Source organism: Schistocerca serialis, chromosome 5, assembly GCF_023864345.2.
Source record: "Schistocerca serialis cubense isolate TAMUIC-IGC-003099 chromosome 5, iqSchSeri2.2, whole genome shotgun sequence".
Taxonomy (NCBI): domain Eukaryota; kingdom Metazoa; phylum Arthropoda; class Insecta; order Orthoptera; family Acrididae; genus Schistocerca; species Schistocerca serialis.
The window spans coordinates 379,492,406-379,517,741 of NC_064642.1; the positions used below are offsets into that span (position 1 = coordinate 379,492,406).

Consider the following 25,336-nt stretch of genomic DNA (forward strand, 5'->3'; position numbering starts at 1 on the left):
GGATATATCTTAAATTTGTTGTGAACGGGTATGTGGAATAGAGTATACTTTGATTTCAGTTTTACTACAACTGTGAAGCTCTACCAGACGTGATCGGTGTTACTACAACAATGAATATGCACGGATTGTGGAAGAATTATTGCGTCAGAGACAGTGAAAGACGAGAGACTGGAGCATGAGAATTTGCACTTATCATACACAAATGTGCGCCTCGCTACGGATTCCGGAAGTGGCCATATTTCAGAACGGCCGCTCTGCATTTAACTTTTGTACAGAGGTGTAGTGACGCACTGCCGGTCGGCAGTCTGGGTAACGACGCCGGCCCCCTCGGGCAGCGGCAGGCTGCCGCCGGTCACGAGCCGAAGGGCGCGTCCAGCACCTCGCGGACGAGGTGCAGCTGCAGCAGCAGCTGGCTGCGGCCGTGCTCGTGCAGCGCCGCGCTCAGGCCGGACAGCGCCTCGGCCGCCGCCCGCAGCTGCCCCACGCCGCCCACGCACTCCGCCGACAGCCGCAGCTCCAGCAGCGCCAGGGCCAGCCCGCAGAGCACGCGCCGCTCGGTCGCGTCCCCGCTGCCGTCGCACTGCCGCAGTACGAGGACATTATGGAAACAAAGCCCCGCGCTGTATACAGGGTGAACATTAATAAAAGCAAAAAACTGTAGGTCCGCATTTCTGACTAGAAAATAAGGAAAAAGGTCCTGTGAACATTTGTCCTGAAACAGACCGTGAGCGCGCAACAATAGATCGTCCCAGAACACAGTAGAAATCCGTATCGCATCTGTGTCCCAGGACATATTCAAAGCACCCTCCAGGGGTATGCAGCTGATAGGGACAGTAGAGAATACACATAATCGTTCTCTGGCTTACACCATGTTGGTGGGCCACTGGTCTGGAGCTTGTACTACGGTTCGTATCAACATCAGTGTACAACCAGAGCCTCAACATCTGGTCTACTTACTGTTGCGGCCACATGTAGTAAGCGTTGCTTCACGCAGTGGAGAATGGGAAAACAGAGGCAGCCGGCGATTGCGGCATTGCGAAGTAAGTGCGGGACAGATAGCCTTGCTAACAACAGCAGTCTACCAACAGACAAGGACGCACACAGACCGAGCGCCGAGCGAAGCGTGGAGAGTGCTGAGTAAGGGGAAGTGGGGCCAGCACGCTAAGTTACGCAGCAATATACTGCAGGAGTAATAACAAAAAGCTACCACTGAGGGGGAAAAACGTCCTCCTGCCGGATATAAATAGTGGAGCGCATGCATCAACGGACAGAAGCCATTAGGAAGCAGTTCGGATCTGAGGACGGACGTGGTCCGTGTCCGAATATTCAATCTTCGTAGGTGACGATTCCGGAAGTCTGTTCCAGCTCACAGGAGTCATCCGTTAGCTGCAGATGTCAACTTCAGCTCTGGAGGTCGGCCCGAGTTCGGTCGGCACCATGGCTGACTAACTACAGCGAGAACTTCCAGCAGGACCGGCCGCAGCGCGGCGCCGCCGGGGACTGACGCCCGGACTTCACGGCAAACCCGGCACGCCGCATGGTCCGTCCATGACGGGACCTCGCGGACATCGCGACTGACGGCTTCCCAGCCGCCGGTGCAGTAGGCGTCGGCAGCTGGCCTCACGGCGACGCGGCTGCAGAGCGGCGACGAGTTCATCTCAACCACAGGGCATCCTGGCTTCAGCGGAGCACTGGTGGCCTGAGGCTCCCGAGTGCGATCGGCGGCGCACATTGCGCGCATTGTCGGAGAATCTACACAGCAGCAGCCAGGCGGAGGGATCCGCAGGGCTGCGCAGCAACGACGAGGGAGAAATTGTAAAGAAAGTTCAATAAATAATTATAAAACTCCACGCCGTCTCAGTCTTTGGCACAGCCACTGTGTCTGCTGCTAACAAGTAGCAAACGGCCATAACAAGAGGTGCAGAAGTCGTAACAAGTGGCCATCTGTCATAACATCACAGTCCGCCGTCTCCCTGCACGTTTGTCTGTCTGAAAGGGCCCACGACCACAAAAACCCGAAAAGGGCTTGAAATGTTGCGCGATGCAGTTGGTGTCTGTGAGGGTATTTGTTTTGGCATAGTCGTGCTGCCTCTCGACCGTTCCATCTCGGCCGCGCACAAACACCATCTCGGTTTGTTCCCGACATGAGTATCGGACCATTCTGCTGTTTACACTATGCTGCGTCAATCACACAGCCTGCAGCACACAAGGAACACACGGCACGTCGTCACACACTCGTCAGCGCCACCTACCGTGGCAACGATGCAGTCTCCGACACATGTACATAGGACCTTTTCTCCTCCATTTCCAGCCAGAAATCCGTCTCACCGGTCCTTCGGAATTATTAATGTTCATCCTCCACAGAGCAGAGCGCCACTGCTTAAGTCCAGGCAGACTCTACCGAGTGCAAGTGATTATACAGATAAACTTAAGTTACCAAATTCAGCTCTTGGCCTGGAGAACAGATGAAAGGCGTGCACGGAGTACTGCTATCTGAGGTGTTACGAGTTAGTCATATCGTACTCCCTACTCATTTCTGGCTTCTCCAATTTTCGAAGTTGGGCGCGCTTTTTCTCTGGAGGGGAAGTCGTCTTGCTACGAGGGTGGTTTGATAAGTCTGGTAAAAAAGCAAAAGTAAATGTTTGTTTCATAAACAACTCATCTTACTTCTCAACATGGTCTCCTTTCAGAGATACGCATTTGGTTCAGTGATCCTCCAGCTTTTTCATCACATCAGAAAAATTGGTCCCATTAAAATCTTCAAAATACTCGTTGGCTGCAACTATCACTTCCTCATTTGGTGAAAATTTCTTCCCATCAATCCAAATTTTGAAGTTAGCGAACAGGAAGAAATCACTTGGGACTAAGTATGGTGATTTTAAAATCTCTCACACTTAAAAGTCTAAAGCTAGGCAAGAGTAAATAAAGGCCGTGGTAGCTTACCGGCTGAAATAATCAAACTTGACTGTGTTTGTAACAAATTCTCCTGCAGTTCTGGGAAGAAGGCACAATACCTCAAGGCATGCGAGATGCAAATTTCGTAACAGTCTATAACGGAAAAGGCGACAGAGGTGACTGTAACAACTGTAGAGGAGTATCTCGTCTGAGCATTACTTGAAAGATGCATGCGAGGATAATCCTCAAAAGACTGCAAACTTTGGCTCCTCGGGTCTACCCTGATTGAAAGTGCGGATTTCGAGCTGGCAGATACACAAGTGACATGACATTCACCTTGCATCAGCTACAAGAAAAGTGCTACGAAGATGGCGTGTCATTATATGTGGCTTTTGTCGATCTCAACAAAGCCTTTCACACCTCCAGTAGGGCGGGACTCTACAGCATACCGAAAAAAATTTGATGTCCACAAACTATGTTGTCGTTAATAAGGCCTGTTCATGACAATACGCATGGCTCTGTAATCTTCAGTGGTAGTACATCTAAACACTTCAACATGGACTTTGGCGTAAGACAAAGCTGTGTGTTGGCACCTACACTTTTCGAAATTTTCTTCTCGGCTCTGCTCCAAATGGCTTTTGAGAATCGCAGTGTTTCGGTACACCTGCATACTAGGAAAGATGGAAGGCTCTTCAACGTCAGTCTTCTGAAAAGTAAGACAAAGCGCTACGAGATAATCGCTCGTGAACTCCTGTATGGTGATGACGCTGCAATTGTTGCGAACTCTGCAGAAGAGCTGCAAGAGCTAGTATCACGATTTAGTCACGGATGCCCTATTTTCGATGAGTGTAAACAGCAGGAAGATCTTAATCATGGTTCAGGGTGCTAATACACGTTTGCATATCACAATAGATGGAACTATTCTGCAAGTCGTGGATAACTTCTGCTATTTTGAATCCACTATAGAATCAAACACTTCTGTTGACGAGAAGACTGATGCTCGCATTCTAAGAGCTGCGACAACTTTTGGCAAGCTCTCTACAAGTGTTTGGAAAAATAACAAACTCTCTTCGACCACCAAAATTCTTGTACGTCAAGCTTGGGTTCTCTCCATCCTTTTGAATGCGTCGGAAACATGGACTACTTACGCCAAACAAAAACGTCGCCTTAATGCTTTCCACATGCAGTGCCTGAGATCCATCCTCAGACTAACGTGGAAGGAGCAGTAGTATCTAAAACTATCTGTAACAGCCTTTCAGCTGTCTTGAAGCAGAGACGACTCCGCTGGCTGGGACACGTCTACCGTATGGACCCTGAGAGATTATCACCTGAGGTGACGCTTAGAGAGATTTCTACAGCTAAAAGAAGAGTAGAACGTCCTGTATTGAGGTTCAAGGTCTCCCGTAAACGAGATATAGAGAGGTTTGGCATCATCACCAACAGATGGGAGACATGGACTAGCATGAGGCCAGAGTGGCGTAATGATATATCATCTGGAACGTCGGAGTCTGGAACCGCGTGACCGCTACGGTCGTAGGTTCGAATCCTGCCTCGGGCATGGATGTGTGTGACGTCCTTAGGTTAGTTAGGTTTAAGTAGTTCTAAGTTCTAGGGGAGTGGTGACCGCAGATGTTAAGTCCCATAGTGCTCAGAGCCATTTGAACCATTTGGAACGTCGAAGCATGACAAAGGCTTGTTAGACAGATTAAGGCAGAGAAAGTTTCGCATTGCTACCACTGCTCCTGTCTCAGCAACTAGATATACTTGCCATAAATGCAGCAAGAGATGCCGTGCTGCCATTGGCTTGATAAGCCATATGAAGAAATATAACTGACAAACATACAGACACTGTAACAATCATCTACCAAGATGTTGTGGCCAATGTTCTTATTACTAAGTATGGTGATAGGGCCGATGAGGAACTAATTCAAAGCCCAATTCTTGCACTTTCGCCATTGTTATCGTTAATGTGTAGGATGGTGCTTTATACTGGTGAAAGAGCACTTTTTTGGGTAAAAACCTTGGCCTTATTCAGCCAAAGCAAGTTTCAAACGCCCCAACAATGAAGCATCAAAAGGTCCACTTACGGTTATGCCTTTTTCCAAGTAATTTATGAAGATCATTTCTTGGGAACCCCAAAAGCAGTGGCCACCACCTTACCCACTTTCATCTGCCTTTGTCCATTGTTTTGACTGTTATTTTGATTCTAGTGTGACGATGGATCCAGGATTCGATGACACAAATTGGTGAAAAATTCTTGCGGATTTCGATTAAGCATCGCCCACTACTGTGTTGAAATGTTGTGCCGGATGCGCTTTTTCGCTGAGTTGACATGCCTACATTCTCAGAAATCTCACTAATTTTTATTCGGCAATGTTGCATTACCATATGATGAATTTCGTCATTGGTTTCCTTCGTTGTTCAACAGAGCGGCTTTCGTATTCGGTGCTTGTCCGACCACATATAAATTCATTAATCCAGAAGTAAATGGTCTTCAATGATACTACAGAGTCCGCGAGAAATTCATCTCTGTTTCGATTTGAGTGGCAGTCCAACCCTTCAAATTACAATGTTTAAGAACAGCACGAAACTCTGTTTCTCCATCTTCAGTCGCAGTCGACATACTGATCAATTCAGACGGCTGTCAACAATGAACTGTACACTGCAAATTGTTGAAATTCTTTATACGATCCTTGGAATAATCAAGCTTACCAACCATGAAGGCACAACAAAATGTTCCGTTGTTTCAAGGAAATTTACCAGACTTATCAAACCACCCTTGCATTTATCGTCAACAATGCGCAAGAGCTACTGGTCACGCGCTAAGTTTGTGTGCAGAAAGTCCTTGTGAGGTTTACATACGGAGCGGTCGCGCGCAGCCGCGTCGCAAATAAATGGTCGGAAGAATTTGCTACAAAATGTGAATAAAAGTTGAAAACATTACTCTATTCATAGAGTAAAAGTATTTCAGTGATTCGGTTTAAAATTTATAGAAGTTGTGGACGAGACGGTATCGTCTTGATAATCAGTAATTTCTATGGGAGACCATTTGCTAGTTGTCACTCATAACCTGTTAAATTATTGTGGAAATGTAATACATCTATGGTTACTTCAGAATGAATGTAAAATGAGCTTAACTGTTGATACAATAGTGGATGAGCCTAGGCTTTGTTGTGGGGAGTGTTATGTTCTACGGAAATAATAAAAAGAAGTAACATTGATTTCTGCTGTTGTTATTTAAAAATGACATTTTCCATTTCGTAACTGGCGTACTTTGACATCTGGAAAGTATATGAGATTTTTGTTCGCATCAGGCTCATGATCAGGTTTGTTTCATAACAGAGCATGTCCCCTATGAAAAGCTCCCATATTCGAATTCTATAGTCGCAAAATGACTAAAATAATATAAAAAGAGCTTTACAGACATTGTTGTGATCCGTACCATTCATGGAAGGGCATGTACCACATTGTCAAATATAGAGCTCAGAGTAAAGATATGCGTGGTCATAATTAGTTTGTAGACAACGGGCCATATACTGTGGAAAAGGATTACTCAACAGGTGCGGAGTCTACCAGCTGGAGAGCATTTGTAATCTCTGAGCAGCAAGATGGAATGAAGGAGGAGTTCTCGTACCACGGAAGATCTACGGCACCAAGGAAGACGAATGTGATATAAATAAGCGATTGTTGATATATATTATTCACAGATATGTTAATGTGATGTCTTTGATACAGCAATTATTAGTTGGTTCTGGGAGTAGTAACTTCCCATGTAACGTGTAACCATTTATAAAAGTTTGCGACAGTATAAATAGTTAACTGGAACCAATCTACACTTTATTTAAGTAGCGAAATAGTGTTTTGTTTCACTTTTAGAAAACTGCAAGTAACAAAGAAGTTTGATACCGAGGAGGAATAGGGCCATCATAACTGAATCCAGAGATAAATCACAAGAGTTGCAAGGTTGAATCTCTGCATTAATCTAATAAGGAGGCGTTAAAGATGCGGCAGTCAAAACATCGCCACACAAGCTGAACACAGCAGTCGTCACCCATTTAATAAACACTCCAGCAGCGCAACTGAAACGGTAGGACCACCAGTAGACGTATGTACAGGGTGCCCAGAAAGTTCCTTAACATTTGAACTAAATTTATATATCAGTGTAAAATGGTTAGCGATTTAAGATTGGAACCTCTAATCCTCTTGACTGATATGGCAACAGTACTCCTCTGATGACTTGCAACGTGACTGCCACGTGATTACTCGGGGAGAAGAACAAAGTGTGCGTGTTGAATAGTTCATTATTCGTCTTTCAGTGACTGATGAACAGTGGCAGATATCGGCGACTACAGTTTGTGGCAGCGCTTATTGACAAGTCTGTGGGGTCCATGAACGGAAGCCCAATAACTAATAAATAACACGGTGGCGGATGGGTTCCGTGAATTATTTAGCAAGGAGCCAGACTTTGATCACGTGGGCGAAGAAAGCTTTTTGTCTGGGAAGTATTTTGGTTGTTCCCCGCTATTGTCGTCCAACAACCCGAACGGAAACATGTGCTGAAGATAGTGTGTCAGTGATACGTTAACTCTGCGTGTAAGCCAGAACGTGTGCTGCAGAACTTGGAATTTTCTGCTGAAGCGGATGTGTGGAAGGACGTAGAGGCTTATCAAGATGTGCACGGATTACAGTCGTGCACATACAGACGTTCTGGACAGGGAACTACGTAATTAATTTTACAATGAAATGATGGTACATGTATAGCGACTTTCTGGCCACTGTGTGTAACTTTTTCCCAAGTGTTCAAGAGAGACTACGGGCCTGTCTAAATGACCCAACAAAGGGAACGATGCACTTCTTTACTGGACATGACTTGGAATAAGGAGACGGCCAACAGCTCTATGCAGTTGTGGAGAAACATGGGCGTTTGAACATGGGGAGCTTCACTGTAATTTACACAAAAAAGAATAGCGGAGCGGACTGAATGACTTGAACTTCGAAAGTACAGGTCGGTATACGAAAGGATGGAAGTTATTTAAGTCTGCTGCCAATAGAATATCAAGAGGGCTGTAGTATCAGTTTTACAGCATGGAATACAGCAGTAGTCATGATGAATTACAGGCTGCAAACAAATGGGTTAAGATCAGATGTACAAGAAGAACAGCTGCAGCAGTATAACGTCCAGAAGAAATTAAAGAACTGAACAGAGGAAAAAACTCATCGGGATTTCTAAGTTCGGAAGGAGATGGTGATAAGTCGTAACCGGATGCTGATCAGTAGCTTAATTAATGATATAACGTGTCCATTTCGAGCGCTCAGGTGTTCAAACTGCACAAAAAAATATTCGTAGTAACCCAGATGGTAATTCGAAGGCTTGAATGCTGCTGAACTATGCAGGATTATTTCGACGTAGTTTGGTATAGGTATAAATTAAGATATAGAGAATTGCATGGTGAACAATCCTTAGCAATTCCAAGATTACTGATTACTATTGTAACCGAATAGGGACGGAAGGCCCTGTAGTGGTGGGTTATTCATTCACTTTTACTTCACTCTTCTTTCGTTCTTTCATTTCCACATTTTTTATAACATAGCAGAAGAATTTAGCTGTAGTTTTTTAATATTATACAATCTGGACAGAAACAATCTGAGAAGCTCGCTGGGGTGTTGCAGGTAGGTTTTGCTGAGAAACAGTTGCTAAGTAAAAAATTCGAAATGTAGCGCCGTTTCCTAATTAATTAGCGGGGCCCGCCAGATAACACTAAGGTCAGTTGTTCTCACAGCGCATGTGACAGAGCACTGGACTGCTCAGCCTTTGGCTCGGGTTCGATCTTTACTACCGTCCAGTGACCAATTTCTGCATCGCTCTCTTGTTCAGATTTAGCAACTCAAATGAAGAACACGTTTGGCGACACCGTCTCTGGCAGGTCGCTCGAATTTGTGCGTACAACGGCCTGATTGAATAACTCCAGTGCTAATTAATTCGGAAACGGCGCAACGTACCGAATTTTTTCTTAACCTCTATTTTGCAGGACGGCCTACCCCGCATCAGCCTTACAAACTTTCCAGACTGTTTCTGACCACCCTGCATATTCTACGTCAAACTTAAGGAAATTTGGAATGTATAGAACATAACGACCCTCCTTAGATTCAAAAGACGACAGTGTCAGATGTACAGCAATAAATAAATAAATAAATTCATACAAGTGGTTCTCTTTTCTCCAAAGGTCTCTTTAATTTTCCTGCAAGCACTATCTATCTTACCCCTAGTGAGATAAGCCTCTACATCCTTACATTTGTCCTCTAGCCATCCTGCATAGCCAATTTGCACTTCCTGTCGATCTCATTTTTCTGGCATTTGTATTCCTTTTTGCCTGCTTCCTTTACTGCATTTTTATATTTTCTCCTTTCATCAATTAAATTCAATATTTCTTCTGTTACCAAAGGATTTCTACTAGTCCTCGTCTTTTTACTTACTTGATACGCTGCTGCCTTCACTACTTCATCCCTTACAGCTACCCATTCTTCTTCTACTGTATTTCTGTCCCCCATTCCATTAGAACTACTGACGGCCTTGGGAGAGCCAGTCATGACAAAACTCTACGATCTGGTGAGAAAGATGTATGAGACAGGCTAAATACCCTCAGATTTCAAGAAGAATATAATAATTCCAATCCCAAAGAAAGCAGGTGTTGACAGATGTGAAAATTACCGAACTATCAGTTTAATAAGTCACAGCTGCAAAATACTAACGCGAATTCTTTACAGACGAATGGAAAAACTAGTAGAAGCCGACCTCGGGGAAGATCAGTTTGGGTTCCGTGGAAATGTTGGAACACGTGACGCAATACTGACCTTACGACTTACCTTAGAAGAAAGATTAAGAAAAGGCAAACCTACGTTTCTAGCATTTGTAGACTTGGAGAAAGCTTTTGACAATAGTGACTGGAATACTCTTTTTCAAATTCTGAAGGTGGCAGGGGTAAAATACAGGGAGCGAAAGGTTATTTGCAATTTGTACAGAAACCAGATGGCAGTTATAAGAGTCGAGGGACATGAAAGGGAAGCAGTGGTTGGGAAGGGAGTGAGACATGGTTGCAGCCTCTCCCAGATGTGATTTAATCTATATATTGAGCAAGCAGTAAAGGAAAGAAAAGAAAAATTCGGAGTAGGTATTCAAATCCATGGAGAAGAAATAAAAACGTTGAGGTTCGCCGATGCCATTGTAATTCTGCCAGAGACGGCAAAGGACTTGGAAGAGCAGTTGAACGGAATGGACAGTGTCTTGAAAGGAGGATATAAGATGAACATCAACAAAAGCAAAACGAGGATAATGGAATGTAGTCGAATTAAGTCGGGTGATGCTGAGGGAATTAGATTAGGAAATGAGACACTTAAAGTAGTAAAGGAGTTTTGCTATTTAGGGAGCAAAATAACTGATGATGGTCGAAGTAGAGAGGATATAAAATGTAGACTGCCAATGGCAAGGAAAGCGTTGCTGAAGAAGAGAAATTTGTTAACATCGAGTATTGATTTAAGTGTCAGGAATTCGTTTCTGAAAGTATTTGTATGGAGTGTAGCCATGTATGGAAGTGAAACATGGACGATAAATAGTTTAGACAAGAAGAGAATAGAAGCTTTCGAAATGTGGTGCTATAGAAGAATGCTGAAGATTAGATGGGTAGATCACATAACTAATGAGGAGGTATTGAATAGAATTGGGGAGAAGAGGAGTTTGTGGCACAACTAGACTAGAAGAAGGGACCGGTTCGTAGTACATGTTCTGAGGCATCAAGGGATCACAAATTTAGCATTGGAGGGCAGCGTGGAGGGTAAAACTAGTAGAGGGAGACCAAGAGATAAATACACTAAGCAGATTCAGAAGGTTGTAGGTTGCAGTAAGTACTGGGAGATGATGAAGCTTGCACAGGATAGAGTAGCATGGACAGCTGCATCAAACCAGTCTGAGGACTGAAGACCACAACAACAAATAAATCTAACAACTATAACGATAGCTAGGCAGACGACAAACTTTGTCAGATCGCACCTCCAACGGCGCTCCACTCTGCCGCTTTACACCGACAGCGGTGCTCCATGTAGCAGACACACTGCCTGGCTCCACGCCAAGTTAGAAGGGATATGGGAACACCAAAACGACAACACATTAACACGTCTTATACGGTCTCGAGAGGCACCCGCGTTCTAGAGGTCGCCGGCGCGGTAGCTCAGCGTGTTCGGTCAGAGGATTAGCCGCCCTCTGTAATAAAAAAACTGAATGGCTGGATCAACGACGAAATTGGACGGTTGTCATGGGATGTCCGCACCGAACAAATGCAACGAACAATAAGGAGATATAAAGAAATAAAATACGAGAGTAGCGTCTTTGATTAGTAATCAAAACGGCTTCGCCCCCGAGTTCGAAACATGCCACAGCTTAAATTTTGATTAATTATCAGCGTTAGTGACCGAAGACTTCCGGCACAAGAAGCCACCCTCATTCTGTCAACGGCCTTGTCAAAGAGGGCCGAGGAGCGGGCAGAGGTTCAGGGCACTCTCTTGCCCATAGGGTGGGAAACTGCCTCTAAAGACAGATGAATCAGCAATGATCTGAGGCATGAGGATGGAGAAGGCATTGGAAACCACTGCAGTAAAGAGACATAACGTGTATCCACAGGACATGTGGTCTGTAAATGAAAAAGTGTCGTAATGATCTCTCCATTGGCAGCAGATTCCGGAATAGTCACACATCCGGATGTCCGAGAGAGGACTGCCAACGGGGAGGTGACCAAGAGATTGAATAACCAACTAAAGGATAACCTTCTACGAACCGGGTGTTGTATGTCAGAAGATTAAACTTGTTAGGGAAGCTAGAAAATCTGAAAAGGGAAATGAAAAGACTCAATCTAAATATAGTAGGGGACAGTGAAGTGAAAAGGAAAGAAGACCAGGATTTCCGGTCAGATGAGTATAGGGTCATATCAACAGCAGCAGAAAATGATATAATGGGAGTGCGATTTGCTATGAATAGGAAGGTAGGGCAGAGAGTACTTTGCTGTGAACAATTAGTGATATGGCTGTCCTTACCAGAAACACATCAAACCAAAAACGATATTCAATAAAAATTTTCGGGATTTGTGCCCGCATTGTCAATATATATATAAAGCTACCGACGTTTCGGTCCCTGTTGCAAGCGACCTTCTTCAGCATGATTTTGTTTACGATAGTTCAGGTATACATGCCGACATCGTAAGCTGAAGATGAAGAGACAGAGAAAGTACATGAGGATGGTGAAAGGGTAATACACTATGTAAAGGGAGATGAAAATCTAATAGTCATGAGGGACTGGAATGCAGTTGTAGAGAAAAGAGCAGAAGAAAACGTTACAGGATAATATGGGGTTGGAACAAGGAATGAGAGGGGAGAAAGACTAATTGAGTTGTGTAATACATTTCAGCTAGTAATAGCGACTACTCTGTTTGAGAATCACGAGAGGATGGGGTATACTCGGAAAAGACCAGGTGATACTGGAAGGTTTCAGTTATATTACATCGTGATCAAATAGACATTCCCAAATCATATATTGGACTGCAATGCGTACCCAGGAGCAGATAACACACTCAGAACACAATGTAGTAGTGATGAAGTAATGAAAATTTGCGGTAAGGACTATGGGACCAAACTGCTGAGGTCATTGGTCCCTAGGCTTAGGCACTAATTAATCTAACTTAAACTAACTTACCCTAAGGACAACACACACACCCATGATCGAGGGAGGACTCGAACCTCCGACGGGGGAGAAGCCGCAGTGATGATCAGTAGGCTGAAGTTTAAGAGATTAGTCAGGAAGAATCAATACTCAAAGAAGTGAGATACGGAAGTACTAAGGAATGACGTGATACGGTTGAATTTCTCAAAGGCTATAGATGTAGTAATTAGGAATAGCTCAGTAGGCAGTACAGCTGAAGAGGAATGGCCATCTCTAAAAAGGGCAATCACAGAAGACGGAAAGGAAACCATTGGTACAAAGAAGGTAACTACCAAGAAACTATTCGTAACAGAAGAAATACCTCAGTTGATCGAAAAGAGAAAGAAATAAAAAATGTTCAGGGAAATTCAGGAATAAAGAAATACAACTCGCTGAGGACTAAAATAAATACGAAGTGCTAGGAAGCCAAGAAGAAACGGCTGCATCAAAAATACGAAGAAGACGAAAAAGATATGATTGTCGGAAGGACTGACTGAGCACATAGGAAAGTCAAAAGAAGCTTCGATGAAATAAAAAGCAGTTGTGATGAGGGGGAAGATTTGTCTAATGTGACAGAAGAAGTAACAGGAGTCGATTTAGAAGAGATTGGGAATCCAGTATTACAATCTGAATTTAAGAGAGCTTTGTAGGACTTACGATCGAATAAGGCAAAAAGGCTTAGGCAACATTGCATGAGAATTCTTAAAATCATTGGGGGAAGATCGACTGTTCACGTTGGTGTGTAAAATCTGGTTACATATCATCTGACTTCGGTAAAAATTGAGGAAGTGTTAGATGACGATCAGTTTGACTCTGGCGATGGAAGAAAGACTAAAGAAAAATCAAGAGACGTTCATAGGATATGTTGACGTGGAAAAAGCGCTCGACAATGTAAAATCGTGCAAAATGCTCAAAATTCTGAGAAAAATAGGGTAAGCTACAGAGAGACACGAGTAATATACACTCCTGGAAATTGAAATAAGAACACCGTGAATTCATTGTCTCAGGAAGGGGAAACTTTATTGACACATTCCTGGGGTCAGATACATCACACGATCACACTGACAGAACCACAGGCACATCGACACAGGCAATAGAGCATGCACAATGTCGGCACTAGTACAGTGTATATCCACCTTTCGCAGCAATGCAGTCTGCTATTCTCCCATGGAGACGATCGTAGAGATGCTGGATGTAGTCCTGTGGAACGGCTTGCCATGCCATTTCCACCTGGCGCCTCAGTTGGACCAGCGTTCGTGCTGGACGTGCAGACCGCGTGAGACGACGCTTCATCCAGTCCCAAACATGCTCAATGGGGGACAGATCCGGAGATCTTGCTGGCCAGGGTAGTTGACTTACACCTTCTAGAGCACGTTGGGTGGCACGGGATACATGCGGACGTGCATTGTCCTGTTGGAACAGCAAGTTCCCTTGCCGGTCTAGGAATGGTAGAACGATGGGTTCGATGACGGTTTGGATGTACCGTGCACTATTCAGTGTCCCCTCGACGATCACCAGTGGTGTACGGCCAGTGTAGGAGATCGCTCCCCACACCATGATGCCGGGTGTTGGCCCTGTGCGCCTCGGTCGTATGCAGGCCTGATTGTGGCGCTCACCTGCACGGCGCCAAACACGCATACGACCATCATTGGCACCAAGGCAGAAGCGACTCTCATCGCTGAAGACGACACGTCTCCATTCGTCCCTCCATTCACGCCTGTCGGGACACCACTGGAGGCGGGCTGCACGATGTTGGGGCGTGAGCGGAAGACGGCCTAACGGTGTGCGGGACCGTAGCCCAGTTTCATGGAGACGGTTGCGAATGGTCCTCGCCGATACCCCAGGAGCAACAGTGTCCCTAATTTGCTGGGAAGTGGCGGTGCGGTCCCCTACGGCACTGCGTAGGATCCTACGGTCTTGGCGTGCATCCGTGCGTCGCTGCGGTCCGGTCCCAGGTCGACGGGCACGTGCACCTTCCGCCGACCACTGGCGACAACATCGATGTACTGTGGAGACCTCACGCCCCACGTGTTGAGCAATTCGGCGGTACGTCCACCCGGCCTCCCGCATGCCCACTATACGCCCTCGCTCAAAGTCCGTCAACTGCACATACGGTTCACGTCCACGCTGTCGCGGCATGCTACTAGTGTTAAAGACTGCGATGGAGCTCCGTATGCCACGGCAAACTGGCTGACACTGACGGCGGCGGTGCACAAATGCTGCGCAGCTAGCGCCATTCGACGGCCAACACCGCGGTTCCTGGTGTGTCTGCTGTGCCGTGCGTGTGATCATTGCTTGTACAGCCCTCTCGCAGTGTCCGGAGCAAGTATGGTGGGTCTGACACACCGGTGTCAATGTGTTCTTTTTTCCATTTCCAGGAGTGTACAATATGTACAAGAGTCAAGAGGGAATAATAGGAGTGAACGACCAAGAACAAAGTGCTCGGATTGAAAAGAGTGTAAGGAATACAGTCTTCTGACCCTACTGTCCAATCTGCACACCGAAGAAGCAATGACGAAAATAAAAGAAAGGTTCAGGAATGCAATTCAAATTCAAGGCGAAAGGATATCTATGATACGATTCGCTGATGACATTGCTATCCTGAGTGAAAGTGAGGGAGAATTACATAATCTGCTGAATGGAATAAACACTCTAATGATTACATAATATGGATTAAGAGTAAATGGAAAAAGACGAAAGTAATAGAAGTAGCAGAAATGAGGACAGCGAGCAGCTTAACGTCAGGATTGATGGTCACGAAGTAGATGAAATTAAGGAATTCTGCTACCTAGGCAGCAAAATAAGCAATGACGGACGGAGAAAGGAGGACATCAAAAGCAGACTAGCTCTGGCAAAAAGGGCATTCCTGGCCAACAGACGTTTGCTAGTGTCAAGCATAGGCCTTAATTTGAGGCAGAAATTTCTGGGAATGTGCGTCTGGAATACAGCGTTGTATGGTAGTGAAACACGGGAGGTGCGAAAACTGGAACAGATGAGAATCGAAGCATTTGAGATTTGTTGCTACAGACGAATGTTGAAAATTACGTGGACTGATAAGGTAAGGAATGAAAACATTCTGCGCGGAATAGAAGAGGAAAGGAATATGTGGAAAACAGTGATGAGGAGAAGGGACAGCATGATAGGAGCCGGCCGCTGTGACCGAGCGGTTCTAGGCGCTTCAGTCTGGAACCGCGCGTCCGCTACGGTCGCAGGTTCGAATCCTGCCTCGGGCATGGATGTGTGTGATGTCCTTAGGTTTAAATAGTTCGAAGTTCTAGGGGACTGATGACCTCAGGTGTTAAGTCCCATAGTGCTCAGAGCCATTTGATGATAGGACATCTGTTAAAACATCAAGGAATAATTTCCATGGTACTAAAGGGAGCTGTAGACGGCAAAATCTGTAGAAGAAGACAGGGACTGGAATACATCCAGCAAGTCATTGTGGACGTAGGTTGCAAGTGCTACTCTGAGATGAGGAGGTTGGTACAGGGTAGAAATTCGTGGCGGGCCGCATCAAAACAGTCAGAATAATGAAGACAGTGCTGGCATCCAAAAAAGCTTGTAGTCATTTCCGAATGGATAAACAGATCTCTTGTATGGTTTTCAAGGAAATCTGATTCTATTCCGCCTGCAAAATAATGGAAAGTTGAAAATCGGTCACGCACAGTTCTCTCCAAAGCAGACGACAAGTACTCAATAATACTGGGATCTGGTGAGTGTGATGGCCAGCAGAGATGCACAAATCATCCTCGTGCTCACCAAACCAGTCTTGGACGAAGCGAGCTATGTGAACAAGGAACCGTCTCAAATGGTTCAAATGGCTCTGAGCACTATGGGACTTAACATCTGTGGTCATCAGTCCCCTAGAACTTAGAACTACTTAAACCTAACTAACCTAAGGACATCACACACATCCATGCCCGAGGCAGGATTCGAACCTGCGACCGTAGCAGTCGCGCAGCTCCGGACTGAGCGCCTAGAACCGCGAGACCACCGCGGCTGGCCATGGGCTAGAAAGCGCATTTCTTAGGAGCTATGTTCATCCTCGCTTCCGTGAAACACGTCTCTTCTGATGATCAATTGCTCATAGCTCTTAAGGTATGCGTTGTACACTCCATGTTTACTTGATGAGTATTTCTTGTTTTGGTACATACTAATTCCTCCCACAATATGAAAGCAGAAAGCTTTCACAGTATCGAAGAGGAAGAAATACTCATAGCTCTTTGAGGCATACATTTTAGAGCCCATGTTTAATCGACTTTTTTTGTTTCGAAAGATTGTTCCTGTCACATCCCTGAATATTCACCATTCCTCCTGAATCACCCTGTGTAAAGAAGAAACATAAAGAAAATTGAAGCTCTGTTAGATGTCTAGTAGTTACGTTTTAAGAAAGGTGAAGGCGCTAATGAAGCAGTTCTAACGTGGAGCTTGATAATGGAACTTAGACTGAACAAAAAACTAAGACTCCTTCGTAAAATTTGTCGACCTAGCAAAGCATTCCACGACGTAACATGGTGTAAGATGTTCGAAATTCTCAGGAAAACAGGTATGAGTTACAGGGAAAGACGTGTAATGTACAATATGCACAAGAACCAAGAGGAAACAATAAGAATGGAAAATTAAGAATGAAACGCTAGAATTAGAGCGCATGTAAGACAGAGCTGTAGTCTTTCGCGCCTACTATTCATAAGCAACGACGGTAATAAAATAAATGTTCAGGAGTGCGACTAAAATTGAGGGTGCAAGGATGTCAGTGGTAAAATTCGCTGATGACATTGCTATCTTCAGTGAAGATGAAGAAGAATTACGGCATCGGTTGCACGGAATGAACAGACTAAAGAGTGCAGAATATGGATTGAAACTTAATCGAAGAAAGTAATGAGGAGTAGCAGAAATGAGATTAGCGAGAAACTTAACATCAAGACGGGAGGGGGGGGGCATGAACTAGACGAAATGAAGGAATTCTGCTACCTTGAAAGCAAAAGATCGTAAGACAGACGAAACAAGGAGAACATATATCAGACATCGGCCTTAATTTCAGGAAGAAATTTCCAAAAACGTACGTTTGAGTATAGCATAGTATGGAAGTGAATCACGGAGTGTGGTAAAACCGGAAAAGAAGAAAATCGTTGCTCTTTCAGATGTGGTCCTATAGAAGGATGTTGAAAATCAGGTAGAGTTATAAAAAAATGAGGTGCTCTACGCAATATGGGCGAGAAGAGGACGTGTGCAAACCATTTACACGAAGAAGGGGCGGGATGATAGGATGTGTGTTAGGACATCAGGGAATAACTTGTATACAACAAATAATTGAGGACGTAGGCTGCAAGAGGTACTCTCTTATGATATGGAGACGGTATCTGTTCTTTCGGACAAGTCCGAAAGAACAGACACCACCTCCATATAGTTAAGGCTAACCGGCCACTGACCTCCTTCTGTGCGGATGCACATGCATTGTCCTAACTCTTACGGGACTCGGTGAGATTGTCTGCCGCGAGTAATGAGTGCAGTGGGCAGGGGCACTAAGCATGTAGTGCGTGGACATTAAGTTGCGAATGTGGGTCTCACGGGGAGCGTGCAAGGGATAAATCCCCGCTGTCGTACTCTCCTCTGTCCCCTCAGTGGCCCAGATGGGCGCCGGCACGGTAGCGCAGCGTGTTCGGTCAGAAAGCTGGTTGGCCTCTGTAATAAAAAACTGAGTGGAAGGATCAACAAACAAACTTTAACAGATGTCATATGACGTCCGCAACGACCAAACCCAACGCTAAAAAAAAAAAAAAAAAAGATGGATAGAGTGTCTGCCATGTAAGCAGGAGATCCCGGGCTCAAGTCCCGGTTGGGGCACACGTTTTCAACTGTCCCCGTTGATGTATATCAGTGCCTGTCGACAGCTTAAGGTATTGATTTAATTATCATTTCTTTCTCTTATGAGGTTGGCTCGAAACACGAATTGCTGACAGGCTGCATCAAATCAGTCAGATGACTGATAGCCCATTACAAATAATGGACCAAAACGAATATTATTTCTTACATAGGGCGCAGATGGACGCACCTAGGTTGGTCTGTAAGGCTACCAGACACTATTGGCGAAGCTGAGAGATGATGCGTAGAAATATTTGTCATTTCGCATCTAGGTGCACGAAGGAGTTTGGAAGGGAACACGTCCTAGCTAGCCGGCGCCGGACACATTGCTAGTGGATTGGTGCTGACGCACTTCGATGGTGTCCAGCTTTGACATACGACTTCTCTCCCACAATGTCTATTTTCTAGACTCAAAGGGTACATCGAGGTCAGAGTGTTTGCAGTACTTTCATACGAATAAACAACCTCTGCTGAAACCGCAGTCTTACTTGGCACCTAGACTACAATTAACTATATTCTAATAACACTAAAAAATTATTTAGAAATAAATTCGAAGTAATAGTTAGATTGGCTGGACGACGTGTACAGAATTACTTCCCCCGAGGCACTGCTGCTATTATTATGGTAGCGAGAAGTGCTTCACACAGTAATTTACTATTTGTAATTCAATTGGTCTTCACTGTAAGTATTGTCCGCCCCCGGTAGCTGAAGGGCCAGCGTGACGAATTGTCCATCCTCTGGGTCCGAGTTCGATTCCCGGCTGGGTTGGCGAATTTTCTCTGCCCAGAGAATGGGTGTTGTGCTGCCCTCATCATCATCATATCATCCTCATCAACTGCAGCTCGCCGAAGTGGCGTCAAACTGCAAGACCGACACCCGGCGAACGGTCTGCCCGACGGGGGGGGCCCTAGCCACGCGATTAAATAAAACTGTAAGTACCGTATTTACTCGAATCTAAGCCGCACCTGAAAAATGAGACTCGAAATCAAGGAAAAAAAAAATTCTCGAATCTAAGCCGCACCTGAAATTTGAGACTGGAATTTCAAGGGGAGGGAAAAGTTTTAGACCGCCCCTCCAAATAGACGCAATGTTGGTCCATTGTAACACGAGACACAATTGAGGTCGAATTGATGAAGATACAGCTACAGTAGTTTGATTCGAGTCGTAAGCTTAACAGTTAAGCTTTACCAAGTAGCCATTGCTATGTCTCAGGCGCTTATTTCTACGGGTACCCTTCCTTTTTCGCGTGCATCGTCTGGTTTGAATCAACTGCTTATTTTGGTTTGATCTGGTAAGTGCCGTTCTCTTTGTTATCGGTGTTTACGTCGCTGTAAGCTGCAAATGCATTGTTTGTCGCATTCTGATAATGAGTGTTTACGACCTGTCGCAGCTCGCAGCATGGCTTGCTACCGCGGCTTGCAATAAAAAAAAGAGAGGAATTGTCTCATAACCGAAACAACGGCAAGAGACTGCTATTTGTTGTTACTTACACTGCTACTTTCTTTGATAATGATCAACAAGAACCAAATAATAGACTACGTATGATAGAATTTGTTCCGAACGAGAGTTTAGCGAAAATTTTTCTCCGTTTGAAAATCTTTGCAGACGCCTCTTTAGTGCATTACATTCTTCACAGAAATTAGAGTCATCATAGATTCGTGATTCATTTCTGACTGTATCACTATTCAGCATAAGGATAATACGAATATAAACATGACATTATATGTATATTTTTCCGTGTATGCTGTTGTCTCACTGTAGTTTCGCAGTTTATTCGGCAGACAGGATTTAAATGAGATAGCAGCAAACACGAAAGAATACATGGCATAATGTTTACATTCTTCTACCTTTTCTTTTAATTTATTTACTGACGCATAGGTTTTGGCGCCAGTACTTATCTTTGTGTCTGCAAAGCATGCCTGTGCAGTGCTACATATATTAAGACGGCAGAAGTTAGTTGTGGCGGCACCTACCAACATTTTTCAGAACTTCCGCTTACTTTGCACTCGATACTAAGCCGCACGCGGTTATTTGGATTACAAAACCCGGAAAAAAGTGCGGCTTAGATTCGAGTAAATATGGTGTCTGGTTGATGCGTAAGTTCGTAACATTTTACAACAGAGTGCCAATGCTAGACAACTTTTTCGATTCCACAACTGTAGAAATCATGTTATTTTCGAGGTTAAGAACTCGTCGAGCCATGTTTGGAGCGCATTTTCATCCGCAAAGAACGTTCCTTGAAGGTTGTTCGATAGAGAGCGCAAAAAGTGAAAATCTGAGGGCACAATTTCTGGTAAATAAAGTGTGTGCGGAATGACTTCCCAACCCAACTCTTTTATAGCCTGTTTTGTTAGTCCAGCAGAATGCGGGTTGACGTCATTGTGGAGCAGAATCACTTTACGCTGTTAAATGTTCAAACATGTGTGATTTCCTAAGGGACCAAACTGCGTAGGTCATCAGTCCCTAGACTTACACACTACTTAAACTAACTAAAACTAACGTATGCTAAGAACAACACACACACCCATGCCCGTGGGAGGACGCGAACCTCCGACGGGAGGACCCGCGCAGTCCGTGACATGACGCTTCGAACCGCGCGGCCAAAAACAAAAATCGCTCTGAGCAATATGGGACTTAACAGCCGAGGTCGTCAGTCCCCTAGAACTTAGAACTACTTAAACCTAACTAACCTAAGGACATCACACACACCCATGCCCGAAGCAGGATTCGAACCTGCGACCGTAGCGGTCGCGCGGTTCCAGACTGAAGCGCCTAGAACCGCTCGGCCACTCCGGAATGTGCGACTGGTCCCTGCGGAGGTTCGAGTCCTCCCTCGGGCATAAGTGTGTGTGTTTGCAATTAGGATAATTTAGGTTAAGTAGTGTGTAAGCTTAGGGACTGATGACCTTAGCAGTTACGTCCCATAAGATTTCACACACATTTGATGCGCGCAGTCATTCCTTATGTTAGCATAAAGACACCATTTCTCGTCACCAGTAACGATACAGAATAGGAGTTGTCGGTGGTGTTCGCGAGCCAATCGATGACGAACAAGAATAGTTGGACATATGGCCACCCGTTGATTTTTGTGATTTTCGGCTTAGAGTATGCGACATCCACACACCGATTTATGAACCTTGCCCATTGCAAGGAAATGTCTCACGACGGAGGAACGATCACAGTTCATCACATTTTCCGGTTCCTGAATACACTGACGTGGATAATTGTAGAGTAAAAAAAAATGGTCAAATGTGTGTGAAATCTTATGGGACTTAACTGCTAAGGTCATCCGTCCCTAAGCTTGCACACTACTTAACCCAAATTATGCTAAGGACAAACACACACACCCATGCCCGAGGGAGGGGTCGAACCTCCGCCGGGATCAGCCGCACAGTCCATGACTGAATCGCCCGAGACCGCACGGCTAATCCCGCGCGGCAGTTGTAGAGTAATGCTTGTAAACAATCTTCATCAAATCCAGGAGGCCTTCCTGAACGCGGAGAGTCACTAATGTGAAAACGAGCCTCTTTAAAACGAAAAAACCATTTTATTGTCACACTCTGTCCAATCTCACTATCCTCTCACACGCTGCTAACGTTTCTGGCTCCCTCCGTGCTGTCAATCCTCTGTTCAACTCAAACAGAAAAACATGTCGAAAATGTTCCGATTTCTCCTCTTGGCACTCCATTTTCTATCGTCCACAGCTCACTCATTATCTCCAAATGACAAAATATCTATAAGTAACCTCAATTATCAACAGTGAACTACACTAATGGCCATTAAAATTCCTACACCACGAAGATGACGTGCTACAGACGCGTGATTTAACCGACAGGAAGAAGATGAAGCGATATGCAAATGATTAGCTTTTCAGAGCATTCGCACAAGGTTGGCGCCGGTGGCGATACCTACAATGTGCTGACATGAGGAACTTTTCCAACCGATTTCTCATACACAAACAGCAGTTGACCGGCGTTGCCTGGTGAAACGTTGTTGTGATGCCTCGTGTAAGGAGGAGAAATGCGTACCATCACGTTTCCGAGTTTGATAAAGGTCGGATTGTAGCCTATCGCGATTGCGGTTTATCGTATCGCGACATTGCTGCTCGCGTTGGTCGAGATCCAATGACTGTTAGCAGAATATGGAACCGGTGGGTTCAGGAGGGTAATACGGATCGCCGTGCTGGATCCCAACGGACTCGTATCACTAGCAGTCGAGATGACAGGCATCTTATCCGCATGGCTGTAACGGATCGTGCAGCCACGCCTCGATCCCTTAGTCCACAGATGGCGACGTTTGTAAAACAACAACCATCTGCACGATCAGTTCGACGACGTTTGCAGCAACATGGACTATCAGCTCGGAGACCATGGCTTCGGTTACCCTTGACGCTGCATTACAGATAGGAGCGCCTGCGATGGTGTGCTCAACGACGAACCTGGGTGCACGAATGGCAAAACGTCATTTTTTCGAATGAATCCAGGTTCTGTTTACAGCATCATGATGGTCGCATCCGTGTTTGGTGACATCGCGGTGAACGCACATTGGAAGCGTGTATTCGTCATCGCCATACTGGCGTATCACCCGGCGTGATGGTATGGGGTGCCATTGGTTACACGTCTCGCTCACCTCTTGTTCGCATTGATGGCACTCTGAACAGTGGATGTTACATTTCAGACGTGTTACGACCCGTGGCTCTACCCTTCATTCGATCCCTGCGAAACCCTACATTTCTGTAGGATAATGCACGACCACATGTTGCAGGTCCTGTACGGGCATTTCTGGATACAGAAAATGTTCGACTGCTGCCCTGGCCAGCACATTCTCCACATCTCACACCAATTGAAAGCGTCTGGTCAATGGTGTCCGAGCAACTGGCTCATCACAATACGTCAGTCACTACTCTTGATGAACTGTGGTATCGTGTTGAAGCTGCATGGGCAGCTGTATCTGTACACGCCATCCAAGCTCTGTTTGACTCAATGCCCAGGCGTATCAAGGCCGTTATTACGGCCAGAGGTGGTTGTTCCGGGTACTGATTTCTCAGGATCTATGCACCCAAATTGCGTGAAAATGTAACCAGATATCAGTTCTAGTATAATACATTTGTCCAATGAGTACCTGTTTATCATCTGCATTTCTTCTTGGTGTAGCAATTTTAATGGCCATTAGTGTATAAATAAAAAATGGCAATCGATAAATAAACCCATAGCAACCAGAATACTGACATTCGGAACAAAAACACTACGAACTTACGTAGCAACCTAATGCTAGACAACCATTGACGATGATTTGATGAAGCAAGGCGTGACTTGGATAGTGACTGGAAGGAAAAGATGATTTGTGTTCCTATGCATCACAATAATTTTCACGTCTCAAGGATTGTAGATGAACAAATTTTCTGATAAATGCCAGTGAATGCCTTAGACATTAGGTTAGGACACGGTGAATGCTCACCAAGCAGCGCGCCGCCTGAAGCCTCCGGACGGCAGCTCGCAGCAGCCGCTTCCTGATGCGGCCGAACGGCAGGAACCTCGCCGCGTGTCGCATCAGCTCTGCGATGTTCAGCAGTAGCTGCTTGTTGAACCGACCTGCACAAAACCACATACAAACTTCCACAGTTCGGCTTTGCTATTTGGCTCCATCTGAAACATTCCTCGATTCCTTATTCAGCAGGCATGGACCCGTTAGTCGCCGTCGTACGCTAGTGTTACAGTTATGGGCTCTTAGGCAGCGAGTTCGAAGCCCGCTGGCAGAAAAAAATTTCATTACGACTGTTTAATAGCCGATGGGAGGAATGCTCTTCACTCCTATTATTATAGGTAATAATGTCCACATAGTGTTAGGAACACAACATTGGCTGAAACCGTAAGTGAACAGCATCGACATGGTAAATTCAGATTGGAATATGCAGTGTACTAAAAGAAGTATTTTATATTTTGAGAGGTGATAGTGTGGACCAAAACAAGAAAAAAAAGTCGAGTAAACGTAGGCTTTAAAAAGTGTACCTTCAGAGCTATGGTTCAAATGGTTCAAATGGCTCTGAGTACTATGGGACTTAACATCTGAGGTCATCAGTCCCCTAGAACTTACAACTACTTAAACCTAACTAACCTAAGGACATCACACACGTCCATGCCCGAGGCAGGATTCGAACCTGCGAACGTAGCGGTCGCGCGGTTCAGAGCTATGATCACCTGTTTATATTCGCTGCTGTGAAAAAACATCTCTTCTACTGCTAACTCTCTGCTATTGTGAACGATCTACAGGATGCAATAAACAAATAAGAGCACATTATTCTGTTACTCTGAAACAGCGGAGCTTCTAATGTAATCTGCCTGCTGTTGTACAGGGTGAAGAAACATCTGCACACTCGGACTACGCAGCGCGGGTCCTCAAATACTGGCAATGCAAAAGTCTCTGTCACAAAATTTCGTCCTGCGCATATTTCGGGCAGTAAATGGACGTTAAAGACTGACAATCTGGCAACACTGTAATCACATGTACGGTAAATACTTCTGCAAGTGGGTGCAGTAGTGTTCTCCATTTGTTGCCGTGGATAGCGTTTCGAGTTAGCATGTAAGAGGTCGAGGGTTCGATTCTAGCTCGAAGCTTATTTGTTTTTATTTGCTAAATGTAATCTGCGTGGTACGGTATCTGGCGTCGTAATCCTCATACAGCGGTCACAGTGCGTCTTCTATAAAACATTTGCAGCTACGTACTACGAACACAGAAATGGAAATACAATCGTTTTTATTAGTCAGCTTTTGAAGAGACCTTTTGTACGTCGTGGACGGAAACTGCTTCGCGTCACTGCATCTACTAGATTCCAAACCA

The 25,336-nt window shown here is 45.1% G+C and overlaps 1 protein-coding gene across 1 annotated transcript in view; it reads right to left on the reverse strand.

Annotated features, from left to right (window-relative positions):
* Window positions 1-352: 352 nt before the first annotated feature.
* LOC126481951 (uncharacterized) overlaps window positions 353-25,336 on the reverse strand; it is a 107,725-nt gene continuing 82,741 nt past the window's right edge. Inside the window, exons 3-4 of the mRNA XM_050105910.1 lie at window positions 23,957-24,090; window positions 353-580 (exon numbers count right to left, since the gene is read on the reverse strand). Of these exons, the coding sequence (XP_049961867.1) occupies window positions 353-580; window positions 23,957-24,090 (362 nt within the window). The remainder of the gene's footprint in view (window positions 581-23,956; window positions 24,091-25,336) is intronic.